General features: G+C 40.3%; 1 protein-coding gene across 1 annotated transcript; it reads left to right on the top strand.

The window, feature by feature from the left end:
• The first annotated feature begins 6,714 nt into the window (after window positions 1–6,714).
• LOC141654752 (uncharacterized) lies at window positions 6,715–7,170 on the top strand. Its single transcript, XM_074461868.1, has one exon. It carries the CDS (start codon window positions 6,715–6,717, stop codon window positions 7,168–7,170), a length of 456 nt encoding a protein of 151 aa, XP_074317969.1.
• The last annotated feature ends 14,017 nt before the right edge of the window (window positions 7,171–21,187 follow it).

Raw genomic sequence — 21,187 nt, 5'->3', positions numbered from 1 at the left:
TCCCTTTTTATTGTAAATAGGGCCTCCACCAAGCAAAGACAAAGGAAAATAAAAGCAAGCTTAAGAAACCATCAAGGAGCTAGGAGTAGCTTTCATGGAGCTTCGCTTTTTATTGTCTTATTTTAAATTATGTTTTAGATTTTAGAACCTTAAGTTTCCGTGTTCGACATGGAAAGGTATTTTGGATAATTGGTTGTATTTTGGATAATGGTGACTTGGTTTGCAACCCAAGTCACCCGTTTTATCACCTTATCCTTTGTTCTAAAATTCGTATTTAAATGCTTGCTCTTAGAAACATATGATTATTCACTTAAAGTGATCTAATAGACAACTATAATGACGGGATTCATTATATGTCCACATGCTTAAGGCTTGTGTATGATCATTTATAAAGTGGTGTTGAGTCTATGAACTCTCTTAAAGGAATTTCAATCACCAAGTACACTTACGAAATCTATAACTATTAATCAATCTATGAGATAGTTCTCCTTATACTTCAACATCATTACTTGTGTCTCATATGCTATCTTTGAATCTCTAGAGTATTTATTCTAAAGATAGAGTGGGAGAAAAATGAGGACACAACTCACACCAAGATAAGATTGTGTAAATGAGATCTACACAAGAGAGAATGATTTAAATAAAGGTATATCTATTTATATAGTATACCCAATAGATGAGATCTATGGTCTCAAGTAAGTTCTATATGACTAAAGAGACCAAGTGAAGTAATCGTAAGAGTATGTTCTCAAGATAACTACACGAGGAGACTAAAAGAAAGTTTTGGAACAAAATGACTAAAGTAAAGTCTTAACAAGAGTTTTGACTAAGTTTATGAAAATTTTGACCAATAGTTTCAACCTTGAGATTTACTTAAGAGCCTAAATGAATCATAGTAACATACTAAGTTATTAACAAGTTGCAAGGATTGATATACCGATATCTTCAATAGCCAAGTTTTGACCACACAGATGTCATTTCTTAACGTCATTATGAAATGGTTAAACCTCCTTCCGAAAAGGTATTTCGAAGGACGTGTTCTATATATTATTTATATTTGAATAATGACATCGCTGCACATCATTATGATATGTGTGAGTTAGAGATTAAAATCTCTTTCCATAAGGTTAAGATGAGACCACTTCAAAATAGGTATTTTGAAAGGATATGATGGGAACATATATGGTTTTATCTTAATAACTTGGCAATGCAATTTATATTTCAATTCTTGAAAAATTTCGATTGAGAAGTCAATTTCGAAACATGTGGAATTGAGTGGGAGTTAGGAAATTATCATGTGAAGACATGGAATTTAATGGGAGCTATCATCCTTTGAATGTTTACAACTCATCACTCATTGAAGAATGACGAGCTAATACCTTCTTTCATAAAGAAGCATTTGAGTTTTCAATTCTGGATGAAAATGGACCATGATGAATCCAACTACATCATGAGATGTTGGATAAGTATTGTTAGATACACATCGAATCAACGAGATACGTAGGCCATTCATTTAAATGAAAATGGAATTGCCATTAGCAGTCATGGTCGTTCCTTGAACCTAAATATAGTTGATGACATGATTAAAAGTTACTAATGTTTCCGCCATTAGAATAATCATGCGCATGTCCAATGGTAATCATATGCATAAGAGCATGATGATTCATTGGTAAGCCATAATAGAAACGTCATGAATTCTCGAGTAGAATCCGATGAGCGATTTCGGTGTTTGACGGAATGCTCTATTGTATGTCAAGAGGTTGCACATATTATAGAAAATCCGAGCACATGCAAGGATTTATGAGAATCCTAAACCTTTTCAAGCTAGAAAGAGAAATAAGAAGTTTTGGAAAGATACTTAGTTGAATAAGAAGTTACTCAAAACTAATCCTTCCTAATATGCTAGGACTTGTGAGAAGTGCTAGGTCAATCATCTTGACAAATTGTTGCAAGACTCTACAAAACATATACCTAGTGCATTGTGTGTGGATGGAGTACTTGATCAGTACAAGTTATATCATTCATCACAAATTCGTTCGTTATGTGATAATCGATAAGAAAGTTCTTTCAAGTTAAAGAACCAAAACCAAGGTCGGGAACCTTGATGTATACTTGGTAAGGTTCATGCTATGAGAGAGAACATGAATGTAAAGGAAAATGCAAGTATAAGAAGTTTGAACACATGGACACATGACATGCTAAACTTCTATTGCAATCAATAAGTGTTTACACTTACGATATGCATCACAAGGTTGTAATATGGTATTGACTACCCGAGTGTGATGTCGACATTTGTCGTTTGAGTTATTATTAACTCACCATATACTTTGTTACATCCAAATGGGTTGTGGAGACAATTGAACCCCGTTAAAGTGAACATGGATTAACATTGTATTTGCAATAATCGGGGGATTTTTAGAGAGATGGGGTCTGACTTCTCTCTAGGATTCTAGGGTTTCCCTGCACAATGGCAAAGAAAGTCGTTTCCAAAAAAATCCCAAAACAAATCAAAATCTAAATCAAAACATAAATCTTCGGCACGAATTCGTCTGTCTTTTACTAATATTCGCGATCAATTTCTAGACAACTCTCCAGTTATGTCATCTCCGGGTGCATCCTCCTCTAACCCTAACATTCCACAGTCTTCTCAAGCGAAATTGACTAAATCGGTGAATGAGATGGTTGGTATCCCAGCTATAGAACTGGACACAATTGTTGAGAATGATGATGGTGGTCCTATTGTTGGCGATGAGGATGAAATAATTGTTGAAGATGCGAGTGAAATTGGTAGTGAGGAAGCTCCTGATGAAGGTTGGACTGAAGTCCACCATGGTAAGAAATCTTCTCCTACTCCCAATCCTACTCCTTCTATTCTCCAGTTTACTGCTGATGATGTGAAGCCTGAAATTGATTATTGGAGTTCTGCTGTTATCTGTTATGTTCTAGGAGGAAACCCTCCCTGGAACTTAATTTCTGAACATGTGAAGCGTATTTGGGGGAAATATAAATATGATAAACTCTCCTTTTTACCTAACGGTGTATTCATTGTCCATTTCCCAACCCTGGAATGTAAGGACTTGGTTCTTAAGCAAGGTTTTCCAATGTTTGACAATAAACCAATTGTTGTCAAGCCTTGGACTGAGGATGCGTCTCTCCATAAGACTACTGTTCAATCTGTTCCTATTTGGATTCGTCTGTGTGGATTAGGATTGAAATTTTGGGGGGCGAATTGTTTGGAGAAGCTAGGAAATCAATTAGGTCGTTTTGCTCGGGCTGACACTGCTACTCTTGAGAAAACAAGGCTTGGCTATGCTTGATTAATGATTGAGGTTAAGGTTGGACAGGATTTCCCTGAGAAATTGCTGTTTAATGATGAACATGGATGTCAGCATAGTGTTTTGGTTGAATATGAATGGAAACCATTGATTTGCTCGGCTTGTAAGGGTATTGGTCATAGTCATACTGTGTGCAGGAAGTCTAAGGTGGCTGTGCCTAAGGTTACTCAGGTATGGAGGCCCCAAAAGCCCTCTGTGCCTATACAGACTCAGCCTCCTACTACTGCACCTTTGGCTGGTACCAAGACTGTTCATTCTTCCACTGATGGCACAGTTGTGTGCACTGATCCACCTGAAGGGGGAGGGGGAGTAAATGCTGATCTCTCATATGCTGATGCTGTAAGGTCTCCTCCTCGTTCTCCTGTTAAATCTCCAACCAGGGTTTTAACTGTTACTGCAACTGTGATTGGGACAAGTGGGGTGTCTAGGGAGGAAGGAATCTCAACCACTAATGTTAATGAATATGGATAATCTAGGATGCTGGAATGTCAGAGGCATGAATAATGTAAATAAGCAAATAGATATTAAGTGGTTTTTGCACCAAAATAAGATAGGTCTTTATGGTTTGGTAGAAACTAAAATTAAATCTGCTAATTTTCAGTCTGTTTTGAATAATCTTGGGCAAAGGTGGTATGGTATCAATAATAATGTTCATCATCCTGGTGGAAGGATTTGGATTATTTGGCTTCCTCAGGTGTTTCATGTCCTTCTCTTGGATAGTTCTGATCAACAGCTCACTGTAGAGGTCACTGATATTCTTTCTGGTGTGAAATTTTGGTTTACTGTGGTCTATGGTTCCAATTCTGACATGGATAGATTACACCTATGGAATCAACTTACTGATCTTAAGGACATGTGTTTAGGTCCTTGGTGTGTTGGAGGGGATTTCAACAATATTTTACATTTCAATGAACGTTTGGGGAGCACTGTTCTTTGGAAGGAATTGGAGGATTTTAGGAGTTGTGTTGAGTATTGTGAACTTCTGGATATTAAGGCTCAAGGTTCTTTCTATACTTGGAATAACAAGCAAGGTCCTCATGCTAGAGTTTTCTCCAGAATTGATCGTTTTCTTATCAATCAAGATTGGATGGACCTTTATCCTGATAGTTATGCTTATTTTTTGAATGAGGGGCTTTTTGATCATAACCCCTGTATTTGTTACAGGAATCCTGGTAGTGCTATCAGGAAATCCCACTTCAGATACTTTAATATGTGGGGACAAGCTCCTGAGTTCCTTGATATTGTTCATTTTGAGTGGAACAAAGTAGTCAAGGGTGTGAAAATGTATCAGGTTGTGTGCAAGTTAAAATCTCTCAAGAAACCTCTGAAAGGACTTAATAGACCGAAATTCTCTGATATTGAGAAAGCTGCTGATTTGGCTAAGTTTCTCCTTGACAAACTTCAGACTGAAATGCATCTTCATCCTCATGATATCTCTATCAGAGAACAGGAGCAGGTTGCCTCTCAGAAATACTTTCATCTCCACAAGGCTCAGTTGAGTTATTTGAAGCAGAAAGCTAAAGTGGAGTGGCTCAAAGATGGTGATGAGAATACTGCCTTTTTTCATAGGCATATTAGAGCTAGGCAGGTGCACAATAAGGTTCTCAGTATTAAGGATATCCATGGCTCTCTCCAGACTGAACTTGTCCAGATTGAAGCTGCCTTCCTTGAGTATTATAATGATTTGTTGGGGACTAGTAAGGTGACTGATTCTGTCCATTATCCCACTGTCAGAACAGGAAACCTCATTGCTAGTCATCACTTACCTTTGTTGCTGAAGCCAGTCACCCATGATAAAATTAAACAATGTATTTTCTCTATCCCTGCCTCAAAAGCTCCTGGTCCTGATGGGTTTTCCAGTCAGTTTTTTAAAGACTCTTGGTCTATTATTGGAACTGAGGTTTGTGAGGCTATTATGGACTTCTTTCACACTGGTAAGCTTCTCAAACAGTTGAATGCTACTCTTGTTACTCTCATCCCTAAAGTGGACAATCCAACTAGTGTGCTTGAGTTCAGGCCAATTGCTTGTTGCAACCTCATCTACAAGTGCATTTCTAAGCTCTTGTGCACTAGGTTGGGTGATGTGCTTCCTGACATTGTGAGTCCTAATCAGGGTGGGTTTGTCAAAGGGAGAAAGATTGTTGAAAATGTGTTGATTTGTCAAGACTTGATTAGACTGTATAATAGGAAAGCTGCCTCTCCCAGGTGTTTGATCAAGATTGACCTCAGAAAAGCTTATGACTCTATTGAGTGGAACTTCTTACATCACATGTTACTTTCCCTCCAGTTTCCTCAGGTGTTCATTGACAAGATTATGGAATGTGTTTCTTCTCCCACTTATTCTTTGGCTTTAAATGGTAATTCATTTGGATTTTTTCATGGTAAAAGAGGACTCAGACAGGGAGACCCTCTGTCCCCCCTTCTTTTCACATTATGTATGGAATATCTTTCACGCATTCTGAATGTGGTGGCTGGTCAAGAGGATTTTAGATTTCATCCTCTCTGTAGGCCCATGAGACTGAACCACCTCCTCTTTGCTGATGATTTACTTCTATTTTCGAAGGGGGATACTGCTTCAATTATGTGGTTGTTAAGAGCTTTCTCTACCTTTTCTAATGCTAGTGGTCTTTGCCTCAATAGAGAGAAATCTGATATTTATTTCAATGGAGTTTCTGGAGGTGTGATGGATGAGATTATACAGGTCTCTGGCTTCAGGAAAGGCACTTTGCCTTTCAAATACTTAGGAGTGCCTATATCCTCCAAAAAACTGTCCAAAAATGATTGTATGCAACTGGTTGATAGGATTACTTTGAGGATCAGATCTTGGGGTGCCAGGCAGCTTTCCTACTCGGGTAGACTTGCTCTGATCAATTCTGTGCTCACTAGCATGCATTCTTATTGGGCTAGCATTTTTCTTATCCCAAATGGTGTTATGAACAAAATTGACTCTATTTGTAGGAATTTTCTTTGGTGTGGCAAAGATTCTTACTCAAGATCTCCTAATGTTCATTGGAGTAAATGTTGCAGTCCTAAATCTGAGGGGGGACTGGGCATTAAAAATTCTAAGCTTTGGAACAAAGCTTTGTTGGGAAAGTATATTTGGTGGCTTGCTAACAAAAAGGATCACTTATGGGTTCGTTGGGTTAATCACATCTATATGAAGGGTGTACACTGGTCCAACTACAATCCTCCAACTGATTGCAGCCGGGCCTGGAAAAAGATTGCACACACTATGTTCAACTTCAAGCAAGCCTATACCAGTGACTGTTGGTTAGCATCAGATAAAGCTTACACCGTAGCTGATGGCTACCAATGGTTGTGCCCTGTGAATCCTCGATTCCTTGGCGCCATGTTTGTTGGAGCTCCTTAATATACCTAAATGGTGTTTCATTTTTTGGGCGCTTCAACTCCGAGACTTCTTACCAAAGACCGTATGATTCGTATGGGCTTTGGACATGATTCTACTTGTTTCCTTTGTGATGGAGCTGATGAGAATCATACTCATTTATTCTATCAGTGTCCATTCAGTGTTCAATGTGTTAATCTGCTTCAACATCATCTTGGAGTGCATTTCCCAGTTTCTGAACTTTGTAACTGGAATGCTCGTGGAGGGAGATGGAGCCAGCTTCAACGCAGGATTATCAGAGCCTGTCATGTGGGTCTTACTTATGCTATATGGAGAGCAAGGAACAAAGCACGAGTGGATCACTTTGTCAGCCGGCCTAAGTGGGTTGTTCATCATATTATTCAGGACGTGATTGCCAGATTTAGAGCAAAGAATTCTAGTGTACTCACTACTCGAGAGATTGACTGGATCACAAAGATTAGTACCTAGTTTCTTTGTTTTTTGTTTTTATTTGTACATTGGAACGCCTCATCCTATAAGAACCATCATGATGTAATTATTTTTTGATATCAATATACTTACCTTTTACCAAAAAAAAACATTGTATTTGCCCATAGTTACTTACATGAGGTGACGTCTCGAAGTGACTAGAGTGTGATGCGATTGATGGCAAGTTCAAGTGCCATAGAGTCATGTGAGATGACTAGTCGATCACATAGGCAGACTGTTAGGAACATTTTGTCGGCCCTAATGACCGCTTATAGAATTCTGGCAAATTTATATAGCCTGGTCGTGGCGAGAGCTACTATAGTATTCAAATGAGTCGATTCTTTTGACTAAAGACTATTCGCCTAAGATGGCACAGTTTCAGATTAACTTTGATTTGTGTTACTACGACCTTCGTAAATGGGGTCAAATGGGCATATTTTGGGTTATGATGGCTGTGGCTAGTTGAAGGGAATGAGCGCGATAGGAATTGTCCACCCCTAGTCAGGGTTATAACAATATCTCAGGGCCACTCGAGGAGTAATGAACTGGAAATGCGTGGCCACGCTCGGAATGTATCCATGGTGGATAAATCCGGTCAATCGATTATTCTCCCGGATCGAGGAAACCACTCTCGATATGATCACTTGCAAGTACGACCTGAAAGACACCTTGCATTGAGTGGCAGATAGTAATAGGACAAGAGAATTGGTGACGCACACTTGTCGAGGACAAGTGGGAGATTGTTGGAATATGTGTCCTCCGACAATAATGCGATCACGACTGTTGATCATGATAATCACATGTTTAAGTCTCATTATAAAGAATACAATTGGGAAGTAACATTTTACTGTCAACTGGTCCACATATATCGGTAATGATTGGCTGACTAGAGTTTGACATTACTGTCGTGCGACGGTGGTGATCAGTTGATCCCCTAGGTCATACCTATAGGACAACACTCTTAATTGATCATTTAATTGATCGTATAACGTTACGAGTCAATTAAATTATTTAAAATTGACGGACGATTTTGGAAGTAATATTTACGTATTTCATTGGAATTTGATTAAATGAGATACGGTCTGAGTAATCGAATTGTATCATTACTCAGATGAAATTATTGTTTAAGGAAACAATTAAATTTGAATGAATTATTATAAATACAATTTGTTGTGATTTATAATTGGTAAAATATTTTGGTACAAGTAATTATGAATTACTAAAGTCAATTTTTGAATATGATGTATTTTTATTAATACGTTGATTTTTAATATGTTAAAAATACATAACAATTTTATGTAACATATGACATGTGACATAAGACAAATTGACATTTTGACAAAGATAATATGGAGTCCATATTATCTAAATGGACTGAAATTATGGGAGTATTAGGCTAATATTGTATTGATTAAATTAGTGGTAAACACAATGATTACCTACTAAACTAGCCATGCAACCCTAATGCTCATTATGAAGAGCAACTAGAGCATGCATTGGCTCCCTCCCATGCCCCCCTTCCACCCGGTTTTGAGAGAGGAAAATCCACTTGGTTTTTCCTCTTATTTTACCTAATATACACAAAAATGTTTTTGTTGTATAATTCATTCATTCATCGACCAAAATATTTTTAGAGAGATAAAAATATTTCACCTTCATCTTCTCCTCTCCTAACCGGTTTTAGGGAGATAAAACCAAATAATTTTGGGTCAATTTTTCTTACAAAATTAATATTGTCTAGTATTCATAATATTAATTTTATTAAGAGTGTGCTTTGGGTATTAATCCTTGGGAGAGATCCTATACTTGGGTCTTTGTTCATCCATAAAGGAAAGCACAAGAACAAGAGAGAAGGAGATCTCTCTTGTGCCCTAAAAACCGAAATCCCAATGTAAGGATGAATATTTCTTCTTTATTTTGTTTCTTTATTTTGTTTATTAGTTTGTTTATTAGTTTGCATGCATAAGATCACCATTATTTTGTCTACTTTTCCTTCAACAACAACAAACCAATTCAATTCAATCCTGCAATAACACAATCTCCAACCTTCAAGTACAAATGTCTGAACCGCAGCCCAGACCTGCCAGGTTACCGATCGCAACAGGTACCCACACCGCCAATGGTAGACTACAGCCTTGTCACCTAAACCCTCGCTCATCGCAAAATGTGAACCCAGATCATTAATGTGCACACCCCCTTGTGGCGGGAGCCACAAAGGGCGAACATGGGGCGTGAAGACCATCTCCCAAAAATGGCTCCTCAATCAATACCAACAATGTCAGCAATATCAAAATACCACAATACTTTCACATCAAAGAAATCACACAATAACACATCAGTTATAATCAATCGTACAGGAGATTGAGTAGGGAAAGCCTACCTTATTTGCTAGTTCCGCAAATCAACACAACAACGAGGCTAGAACCGCTCTTCTACGAAATCGTCACCTAACAAAGATAATCAAACAATACTACATCATAATCCATCACTAATCTCAACCTTTATCCTCGACCTAACCCAATTTAGGGTTTGCTTAAACTCAAATGACAACCACGGATTGATTAAGAAAACGCTAGAGACTTACCAATGAAACCGACATGGAAAAGAGATGTAAGACTCAAGATCGATCAAACTAATCTTGGAAGTGATGAAGATGATTAAAGGAGTAGTAAACGTAGTTTAGGTTTTGTAAAAATGATTTAGTAACCGAAAAGACGCAATTTATATCCTTTAATCATCTTAATCAAAACCGCGGAAATATACCCCGTCAGGCCGGGCACTCGGTCGAGTACCAGATATACTCGACCGAGTACGCCCTACTCGACCGAGTGTCTCACATACTCGTTCGAGTGTGAATTTTATTTGTCCAAGGTGTATTTCTTTGGTCATATGATATCCAAGGATGGTGTTATGGTAGATCCTTCGAAGATTGAAGCCGTGATCGAGTGGAAGAGTCCGACCGATGTTGGTGAGATCCGTAGTTTCTTAGGTTTGGCGGGTTATTAATTTATTATCGTCATTTTGTGAAGAATTTTTCCAAGCTTGCTAGGCCAATGACCCATTTTTTGAAGAAGGAGACCAAGTTTGTGTGGACCGAAGCTTGTGAAGGTGCATTCCAAGAGTTGAAGAGAATATTGACTACCGCTCCCGTGCTGATCTTGCCCAAAGATGGTGTCGACTTTGACGTGTTTTTGATGCTTCTAAGATGGGTTTAGGTTGTGTTCTTATGCAAAATAGGAGAGTTGTCACCTATGCTTCGCGACAGTTGAGAGTGCACGAGGTGAACTATCCTACTCATGATTTGGAGTTAGCCGCTGTTGTTCATGCCTTAAAGTTGTGGAGACACTACCTCATTGGAGTTCATTGCCGTATCTACACCGATCATAAGAGTTTGAGGTATATTTTCACCCAGAAAGAAGTGAATATGAGACAGCGACGATGGTTAGAGTTGGTGAATGATTACGATGTAGAGTTTTTGTATCATGAGGGGAAGGAAAATGTGGTTGCCGATGCCCTTAATTAGTAGGAAGTCTAATCATTCCTTGAGTGCCATTCGTGTGCTTCTCGATGATCGTTGTGCTGAGTTTCGGAAGTTGAGTTTGCAATTTGTGGAGAGTGGCTCTTATTACCTTGGTGCTTTGGTTGCCGAGCCCGTTCTTCACCGTGAGATTCTTGATAACTTAGTGGATGATGCTACTTTCAAAGGTTTCCAAGCCAAGCTTCTTGAAGGGAAAGCTAAAGATTGTGAGATTGATGCTAGAGGTTATCTTCGTTACCGAGGACGCATGTATGTTCCCGATGACGTTGACTTGAGAAATAGAGTTCTTGACGAAGCCAATCTATTCCCTTATTCGATTCACCCCGGAGGAGACAAGATGTATATGGATTTGAAACTTCAGTTTTGGTGGCCTAACATGAAGAATGACATTGTGTCATATGTGGGAAGATGTCTTATTTGTCAACAAGTGAAGTTTGAGCATAAGAGACCAGAAGGTTTGCTACAACCATTGGATATCCCTCTTTGGAAGTGGGAATCCATTTCCATGGATTTTGTTATGGCTTTATCTAAGACCGTTGGTGGAAAGGATGTCGTTTGGGTGATCGTGGATAGGTTGACCAAATGTGCTAGGTTCGTTCCTATCAAGGAAACTTGGAGTTTAGATCGACTTGCTAGCGCTTATGTTGAGTAGATCATTCGTTGCCATGGTGTTCCTAAGAAGATCGTGTCGGATCGCGACTCGAGGTTTTGCTTAAGATTTTGGAAAGCTTTGTGTCACGGTCCGGTACTTTTGCCGGATCGTGGTGCGCACTCTTGCCCCACTCTAGGGCAAGAAGCAAGCAACAGGGGCCTCGTACTAGTGAGGGATCGCCCACTAGCATGTTTCTCGGGGCTCGAGGTATGTGTCGGGAATCCTAGTCACGATTATCAAAGTCCAGCACACGAAAGCAATAAAAGTAAGCAATACGATTATTGTAAGCAAGAGACAAGTAATAACAAGCTTAAAGATGAGAAGCGGGTTATCTATTAGCACCTCTCATAGAGGCAAATTTGATAGTTTGGTTCTGGTAGCAGGATACATTGATTGTGCAGAATATCGATATATTTTCTAAATGCCTAAAAACATATCTTAAACTAAAAACGAGACTCCAATATTCGACACCTGGAAGTAGTCTTGGAGTACTAAATGAAACTAAAAACAGAAATGAAAATGCATGAGTACAAATAAGAAATTTAAGGGCTCGAAGTGAAAGGACCGCGCGTGCAATTCTCAGAGATTATGCGGCTAAAGTGCGGCTCCTTAAATTCTCCCCCACTCTGTTGCCGCCCTCGGCAACACAAAAATATCGAATGGTGCTTCAGTGAGACATCCTCGGTGAGCTGTGACCGTCCATGCTGCATTGAGGTTTGGCTTTATTTTTGCTTCAGCTCGTAGATACTTTTTGGTCCACACCATGATCAGATTCATCGTCCTTTCAAGAATAGAGTGCATTTCCTTGACGGTTAGACTACCGAACATCATGTCCTCCAAGTTTATCACTCGCCTGTGGTCATTGTGGAAAGTCCATGGCCTCGTTGCTCGAGCGGAAACTTCACGAGATCGTTCCAGGTGCTGGCTCCAGCGCACCTTTTCCTTGTCCATCACCACTTCAATACCTGCATTCAAGGGTAAGTGAGTTCTCCAGGACGCCGAATCAGCACTTCGGCGCGGCCCCCTGATGGTACGAGGCCTTCTTGTTTGGGTCGACTGACCCTCAAACCAGGATGTCGATTCAGCAGATCGACGTGGCCCCTTAATGTCACGAGGCCTTCTTCTTTGGGTTTCATGACCCTCATTGTCTACTCCCCTTTGAGGTGGTAGACTCTCATTCTATCTCCCAGGCCACTTAGCAGTGTAGTTAGCCTGGGTCTTTTTCCCCCTCGGTTCCGCTGAACCAATGGGTACTCTCCAAGGTTGTGCCCCTCGTCTCGGCGTCGTTATTACCCTCATTACCGATATACGAGGGTTCCCATTGTCCTCATCCTCATCCACGGTCTTCACTACGAAAGACCCCATCAGCAGCATCAAACCGTCACTTGGCTTTAACACTACTAATGCTTTCTGAAAGAACTGCATCCCGAGTAATAACTTGAAATCGTCTAACGGGACGGTGGTGAAGTCGATATCCCCTGCCCATTCACCCCCCTGAACCGCGACCTTTTTAGTCACTCCTTGGACACGTCTCATCTTCCTATTAACTGGCTTCAGGCAGCTGTTGGTGTTGCTCATAACTGGTCCCAACCGATCAGCTTCCTCTTTAGTCACGAAGTTGTGGGATGCACCCGAGTTGATCATGGATCGTGCTTTCCTCTCATTCACCATCAAGTCCACATACATGAGCCCAGTGGATTTCTTGGCGAGGGGTTCTTCCAACTTCCCCATTGCGCTTATCCTCTGTAGTGAGCCCATACGCGGCTGGTCTTCCTCATCACCCGAATCTTCATCATATTCTTGGTGATAGTCGGCCAGCGCCCCGTCAAGAGGCTCTTGAGCCCCTTTTGGCATATTATGAATCATCGCATTGAACTCGGCCTTGTTGGGACATTCGACCATCCTGTGAGGACCCTTGGACACAAAGAACGCGAACGGTTTCTTTGTTGTAGACGTAGTTGAGTTTCCCACCTTTGAAGATGAGCTTGTGGGCGAGTTCGAACTGCTCGCCGCTTGAGCTTGGCTTCCCTGTGAACGAAACCGACTGTTCCCAACCGAAATCGAACTAGCTTGTGGCTTCCGTCCATTGAACCCAATTTGACGCGCACCAGTATTCTCCGTTGGTGCCACATCTCGAGGTACCTTTCGCTCCCCATGGAAATCGAGAAGACGCTCCGCAGCCGATATGGCTGAAGATAGAGTCTTGGGGTTCTGTCTCATTACCTCCTGTTGGGCCCACCTCTTCAATCCGTTGGCGAACTCGAATGTCCTGTCCATCTCGGTCATTTTCGTAATCTCGAGCATGCACGTTGAGAATTCCCTCACATAATCTCGGATTGATTTGGTGTGCTTTAGTTCCTTCAGCTTCCTCCGAGCGACAAACTCGGTGTTCTCGGGGTAGAAGTGATTCTTCAAAATCCTCTTGAAGTCGGCCCACGATGTTAGCGTGATCGTGCCCGCTTCTATTTCCTTGTACCTAGCCCGCCACCACATCTTGGCGTCGTCCACCAAGTACATACTTACCGTATCGACTTTACCTTATTCGTCGTTCCCACTTACTCGAAAGTATTGCTCCATATCGAAAACGAAATTATCGACCGCTTTCGAATCCCTCGCCCCATTATAGGTGCGAGGTTGGGGCACCTTCACCTAACGTCCTCCTAATGATTTCCCGTCACTGTCTACCGCTTTCAAGAGCATGGCGCAAGTGTTCTCTAGCTCCTCGATCTTTCGATGGAGATGAATGATTTCTTCCGATCGATCATCGGGGATTGCCTCACTAATCGCTTGGATCCGGATATCCATCCCGATCATTGTCGACTCGAACCCACTAACCGTCTTTTCCAACTCCTCGAGGCTCTCCCCCATTCGGATCACGATGCCCTCGAGTTTTGGAAGTCGATTGTTGAACACGTCCTTTAAGTATCCCACTCGTTCTTCCATATTTTTGCCCATTTTCTCGATTCCGATGAACAAATGTGGCTTGCAGAAACCCGTCCGAAGACCGGGCTCTGATACCAAATGTCACGGTCCGGTACTTTTGCCGTATCGTGGTGCGCACCCTTGCCCCACTCTAGGGCAATAATGCAAGCAACATGAGTCTCGTACTAGTGAGGGATCACCCACTAGCACGTTTCTCGGGGCTTGGGGTGTGTGTCGGGAATCCTAGTCACGATTATCAAAGTCCGGCACACGAAAGCAATAAAAGTAAGCAACACGATTATTGTAAGCAAGAGACAAGCAATATCAAGCTTAAAGATGAGAAGCGGGTCATATAGACTAGCACCTCTCATAGAGGCAAATTTGATAGTTTGGCCCTGGTAGCAGGATACATTGATTGTGCAGAATAGCGATATGTTTTCTAAACGCCTAAAAACATATCTTAAACTAAAAACAAGACTCCAAGATTCGACACGCAGGAAGTATACTAAATGAAACTAAAAACAGAAATGAAAATACATGAGTACAAATAAGAAATTTAAGGGCTCGAAGTGAAAGGACCGCGCACGCAATTCTCAGGGATTATGCGGCTAAAGTGAGGCTTCTTACACTTTGCAAGATGCTTTGAGTAGTAAGTTGCTGATGAGTACCGCTTTTCATGCCGCTACCGATGGACAATCCGAAAGGACGATTCAAACCCTAGAAGACTTGTTGCGTGCTTGTGCCCTTGATTTTCATTCTAGTTGGGAGAAGAGCTTACCTTTGGTAGAATTTTTCTACAACAACAGTTTTCATGCTTCTATCAAGATGGCCTCTTATGAAGCCCTCTATGCATGGAAGAAAGTGCCGTAGTCCGATTTGTTGGGATCAAGCAAGTGATGTTTGTGATCTAGGACCCGACAAGTTAGCCGAGACGATTGACCAAGTGAAGCTCATCCGTGAAAGAGTGAAAGCCACCCAGGATCGTCAGAAGTCGTATCCCGATGTTCGTCGTCTACCCTTGGAGTTTGAAGTTGGAGATAAGGTGTTCTTGAAAGTGTCCCCGATGAAAGGTATTAAGAGGTTTGGAGTTAAAGGGAAGTTAAGTCTAGAGTACATCAGACCCTATGACGTTGTGAAGAGGATTGGTGCCGTGGCTTACAAATTGGATTTGTCCCCTAGTTTGGGTAAAGTTCATGACGTTTTCCATGTGTCTCAACTTAGGAAATACATTAGCGACCCTAGTCATGTGTTGCAAAATGAGATTCCCGAGCTGGAGCCTAGTCTTTATTTTGAGGAGAGACCGATCCGTATCTTGGATAAGAAGGGGAAGAAGCTAAGGAGCAAAGTGGTTCCCTTGGTGAAGGTTTTGTGGAAGTGTGGTGACGTAGAAGAGGAGACTTTGGAGCCGGAGGCTTCCATGCGTGTCAGATACCCTAGTTTGTTTTCGTAAGGTAATACCTTTTCCTTCAAGTTTTGAGGGCGAAACTTTTTAAAAGGTCGGGTGATTTTAACACCCGTAATTTTTATAAAAATCTACTTTTGGCTTTTAGTCACAAATTTATATTTTTAAATTATTTTTATAAAATATAGGTTGATATATATATATATATATATATATATATATATATATATATATATATATATATATATATATATATATATATATATATATGATAGTCAATATTATATTTATAGAGTAGTCGGAAATTCTAGATGGTTTCGGTAGTGAGGACCGTGTAGTTTCTCGGTTGGGCTTAGGTGTCACTTGAGCCCTTCATTTTCTCTACAACACACCTTTTTCCACCTACCTTTCTCATAACACTCCATCTTCTTCCTTTGTTTTTTGTAAAAAATAAACCCTCTAAACCTCCAACACCATTATCAAACCTACCTTAACAATCTTAATTTCACGATAACTCATTTGTTACTCAACCAAATCCTACCATTTTCGCGCCATTCTCATCCCCTTTTCATTCTTCATCTTTCTAAGTAAGAAAGATCCTATCTTTTGCACTTTTCAAAAATTACATCTTTTTAAGATGAGAGTTTTGTGCTAAATTTTACTCTTTTTGTGTCTTAGGTGAAGGACTTGAGGACCCGGAAGGAGACTCATACATTATTGATGAGGAATTGGACGAGTGAAGATGCTTTCAAGGTAATGGTGATGGGTTACTCGACAAAGTGTCAAATTTGCATGCTTTGGTTGTTAATTTAGTCTTCCAAAAGTTTAAAATCTGAATTTTGGTTATGTTTTGCTTGAATTTTGTTGAATGGTGTCCTCACATAAATTTCTCACATGCTTGGTTGAAAGTTTTATGCTTTATTGTCTCAAATCCGTACTTGTTGAATTTCCGTCTCAAATACAACGTTTTTCTGAGTTTGAATCATGCTAGGACATGTAAACAATTGTTGTGAAACGATTTTGGTTGATTTCAAATTGTTTGGGAGTCGATTTTGGTTAATCACGCGTACAGGGTGTCCCAGCCGGTGGGCAAGCTGTCAGTACCCTACTCGGCTGGGAGATCACTGTAAATTTTTATGGATTTTCTAAGGGTATGTTGTCCCAGCCGGTGGGCAGGCTGTCGGATACCCTACCCGGCTGGGAGACCCCTATAAGTTTTAAGTATATTTCAAAGTATAGGATGTCCCAGTCGGTGGGCAGGCTGCTGTGGATATGGGCCACTCGCGCCGCGCGCACCTGCGCGTTGGTTTTCGAGGCGGCGCCACTTCTCCCACGGAACCTTGGTTTGCCAAAGCACGTCATGGGCCGTTACCGATTGGTGAGGCATTGAAACCGGTGAAAGGTTGAATAAGCCTGCATTTGTGGAGTCGCCACCAATTTATTGTGGAAAAATTGGAAACTGTTCGAATACCTTGTGCCATGTCAAAATAGAAAGTAATGACATGAACACTAAGAACTTGTTACCGTTAGCATTCTATGTCTAGAATGATTCTCGAGATGCCAATGGACACGGATGTCCAGAGATAACTGAAGTAAGGGGTGAGGGTACGTATTAGGAAGCTCTTTAATCGAACACCTAATCCCGCTCGCCTCGATAGCGGGCTCTACTAATAATTAGAGAATCGTTCATATTTGATATGTCGTCGATGTAATACATACAATGCAATACACAATAGATTAATCCTAGCATGTGAGATTAAACTAAGTCGGTTAACACGTGTTTAGCACTCAAATTGGGTCGAAGTTGGAAGTTAGATTTATTACATGTGAAACATACAATATAAATCATACATAAATAATAATGAATAATGAAATACAATAATTACAATTATAAATATTACAATGATTACAAAGTTTATTTGATCTATGTCAAAAGCACACTCAAAACGGGATTTTGAAGAGGAAAATAAAGAAAATAAAATTAGAAATAAAAAGTATGAAAAATACATCAGATTAAGAGCGATAATACGATTAATAGTCAATTTAATACGTAATTAGGAACTACGTCAAAGCGAGAAAGAGTTCAGGGACAGAAGCCAACCCAGAACATGCACATCATCTGCTGCGTCCTCTGGAAGAGGCACAACTCTTCCTGCGTCTGTTCTTGAGCCAGACTCTGTCTATGAAGTCAGAACCGCAGATTATTAATGTTCATTGGTGAATTTAAGGTCGATTATTGAAGTCAGAACTCGAGTAGAAGTGATTTAACAGATTACATGCATCTGGAACCGTCATAAAACGAATTAAAGGTGATAATTTACAGCGGTTTACATGATTATAATGAACTCGTGTCGAATTTAATAAGGGAATAAAATTTGAACTTGAAAGCGAAATTGGATCAAATAAATTGACATCAAACGAATAAGACTATATACAAATGACAAATTCCAGAGACTTGATATGAACGAATCGAACCTCTAAAATCCGGGTTTGAATAAGATGACGAAAACCCGCAAATAATGATTATAAGGGATTTAAGTCGATTTAAACGTTATAATTTGAAAGGGTTAATTAAGACATGATTTATGTACCGATACGAACAAAGGAAAGAAAGAAATAAGAAAAATAAGAAAGATTGTAGAAGGTCGAGGAAGAAGAATAAGAGCAGGAGCAGCGGCAGCCTTAGGAAGAGGTGCAACATATGCTTCGATTCTTCGAAGAGGCGCAGCTGCTGTTGCGTTTCTTCTCGACGTCAGACCTTTGCTGTTTTGTACATACGGTTTTGAAAGATGGTTTTTAAGACGGTTTTGAACGTGCTTTTGATATAAACCTTACATTCGTGATACAAAATAAAAGTACAATAAATAAAATAGGATTTACACCCTCAGACTTACATGTTTGATGAAACGAGATTGACTAAACTTATCGTTTAGTGATTGCTCGACTCGAATATGCGTGGAAAGTGCCCTTGTTAAAGGATTTAGATTAATTGATTAGGTTGATTAAAGTGGAGTTGGTAAAATTGGTCGTTCTATGCAACGTGACTGGGACTCAGAATGACCTGAGCTTACGTGGTCGATTGATCAAGCACGTAGGCGTCGAAAGCGAAGAGCGTTGTCTAGAATGCAAAGAGAGAGAAAGAAGGGGCGGAACACTCGCGTGCCAAATATGGAGGCCGGAGGACCCTATTTACACCCTCAGACTTACATGTTTGATGAAACGAGATTGACTAAAGTTATCGTTTAGTGATTGCCCGACTCGAATATGCGTGGAAAGTGCCCTTGTTAAAGGATTTAGATTAATTGATTAGGTTGATTAAAGTGGAGTTAGTCAAATTGGTCGTTATATGCAACGTGACTGAGACTCAGAATGATCTGAGCTTACGTGGTCGATTGATCAAGCACGTAGGCGTCGAAAGCGAAGAGCGTGGTCTAGAATGCAAAGAGAGAGAAAGAAGGGGCGGATCACTCGCGTGCCAAATATAGAGGCCGGGGGACCCTATTTATACTAAACACACGAAGGAGTTTAGGAATGACACAGATATGGAAACAAATCATGGAAATATTCTGGAAAGCATGGAAAGAGGGCTAGGGAAGAGGCGTAGCCACTGCGACTCTTGGAAGAGGCGCAACACCTGATGCATCATTTTCCCAGAGGTCTCCTCCTTTGCAAGCAAGATTTCCGCGTTTTATTATGGAATTTCGGCAGATCTATACTTCCTTATTCCGTGAAACACAATATACAGAAGATATTTCCTTAAAAATATTAAATTTAATAAGGAATTTATATCCAGAGAATTCTAGAACACTCCGGAATATTCCGACTCGGCGATTAAACGGTTCTTAGAAAATGAAGCGGTTTTTGACCCGATCTCCAGATGAACTCTAATTACTGTCAAAACGACCGTATCTACGCGTAGATGACGATCATAAGGTTGACTCGAGTGTTTGAGCTATCACTTGTCGATGAACTTACGAACTGTCATAAAATCGTTTCGCGTATCAAACATGCGGCCAAATCATCACTGAGCGGTTGGAGGGAGGTGCAGAAATGAGGTATCTACAGAGCCCCCACTTTGACTGAGGCTTGGACAAGGCGAAAGTCAAAGTATAGCCATCAGGCCAATCAAAAATTATAACCTGACGACTATGGCGACGCGAGGCGGCTTGATGGTATCAAATTATACCTCGCAAGTGCACGGTTGTCGTCGTGCAAAATCGAGGGTCGATCCCACAGGGAGTTAGGAAGAGTACTAATCATTCTAATCCTTAAGCTTAGCTAAGTCGGTAATAAAAGGTGAGGGTGATAATCTAACAACTAAACTAACAAAATGAAATGTAATTAAACAAGAGAAGGAAAAATGAGCAGAAAAGATTAAGTTCTAAATCAAATGAGAAAAAGGCCTAGAACTCGGTTCTCCCACAACGATTCATAATTCCACGTCACGATTCCCTAGGCTAATCATTCAGGTAGACAAGCAAGGAGGAGATGGCTCTAATTCGCCTAAAACCAACTCCCGGGTTCGCAATAGGACACTAGCACTACCCGCCAACCCCCCTCTCGGGTTCGAAGGTCGGAATCCCTAACCTAACACCCGGCAACCCTAAGAACATGCATTTTCCCACAGTGGCCTAATATTGGCTAAGGTCATTAAGCCCTCATCGTTTTCCGGGTCATCCCACTCCTCCTCTCGAAGGTCGATTTCAAACTCTAGTCTAGAGGCACCCTCCCTTGGTTCTCCCCTTCAGTCTCAACCTAGGTAGCAATAGGTCCAAATTCTGGGTACCCGGTTCACAACCTAACCAACTCTCGTTGGTGGACAAGGGTCACAAATCAACATTACCCAAAATTGGCCCATAAGTCAAATCAATCCTCTAGACTATCCTTACCAATCTCCCCCAATAATTAGCCTTTATGTGAATCAATTGGTGAAATTACTCATGTTGGGTCAAACCGAGTCCTAATAAAACACTACTCACTAATCATGATTCTTAAGACAAAATAATTAGTAAAGATGGATTCTTTAGGCATAAACATGATGGAAGAATAAATTCTACTAATAATCATGCAAATAAACAAAAAACAATTATGAGGTAAGACAAATTAATCTAAGATGGATAAGGATTGAACCAAAAGACACAAACTTTAACACAAGAAACTCAAAGACTCAATCTTTGGGTGTAAACAACAATGGTGAACAAGGAAAAGATGAACAAGAGAGAGAAAAACAACAATCGAACAATAAAGAGTGGAATTATAACATAAATAACTAAACAAAACTTAAGAGAAAAACATTTGTAAACAAATGAAATTAAGGAGAGAAATCATACCAACTCAATAGCTAAGAAAGGAACTTGGATTAAAATAAGAAAGGAGAAACCTTCAATCTTCTTACAACCCAATTACTAACACTAATAATGATATAATTATTGAAGAACTTGTTCTAATTAGGGAAGGATTAACAAAGTAATTAGCAAGGTTCAAACTTGGAGAATGGAAATAA

The sequence above is a fragment of the Silene latifolia genome, chromosome 5, assembly GCF_048544455.1.
Source record: "Silene latifolia isolate original U9 population chromosome 5, ASM4854445v1, whole genome shotgun sequence".
Classification (NCBI taxonomy): Eukaryota; Viridiplantae; Streptophyta; class Magnoliopsida; order Caryophyllales; family Caryophyllaceae; genus Silene; species Silene latifolia.
Note: the sequence above shows the minus strand (reverse complement) of the source record. Positions and strands in the feature narration are given on the sequence as shown.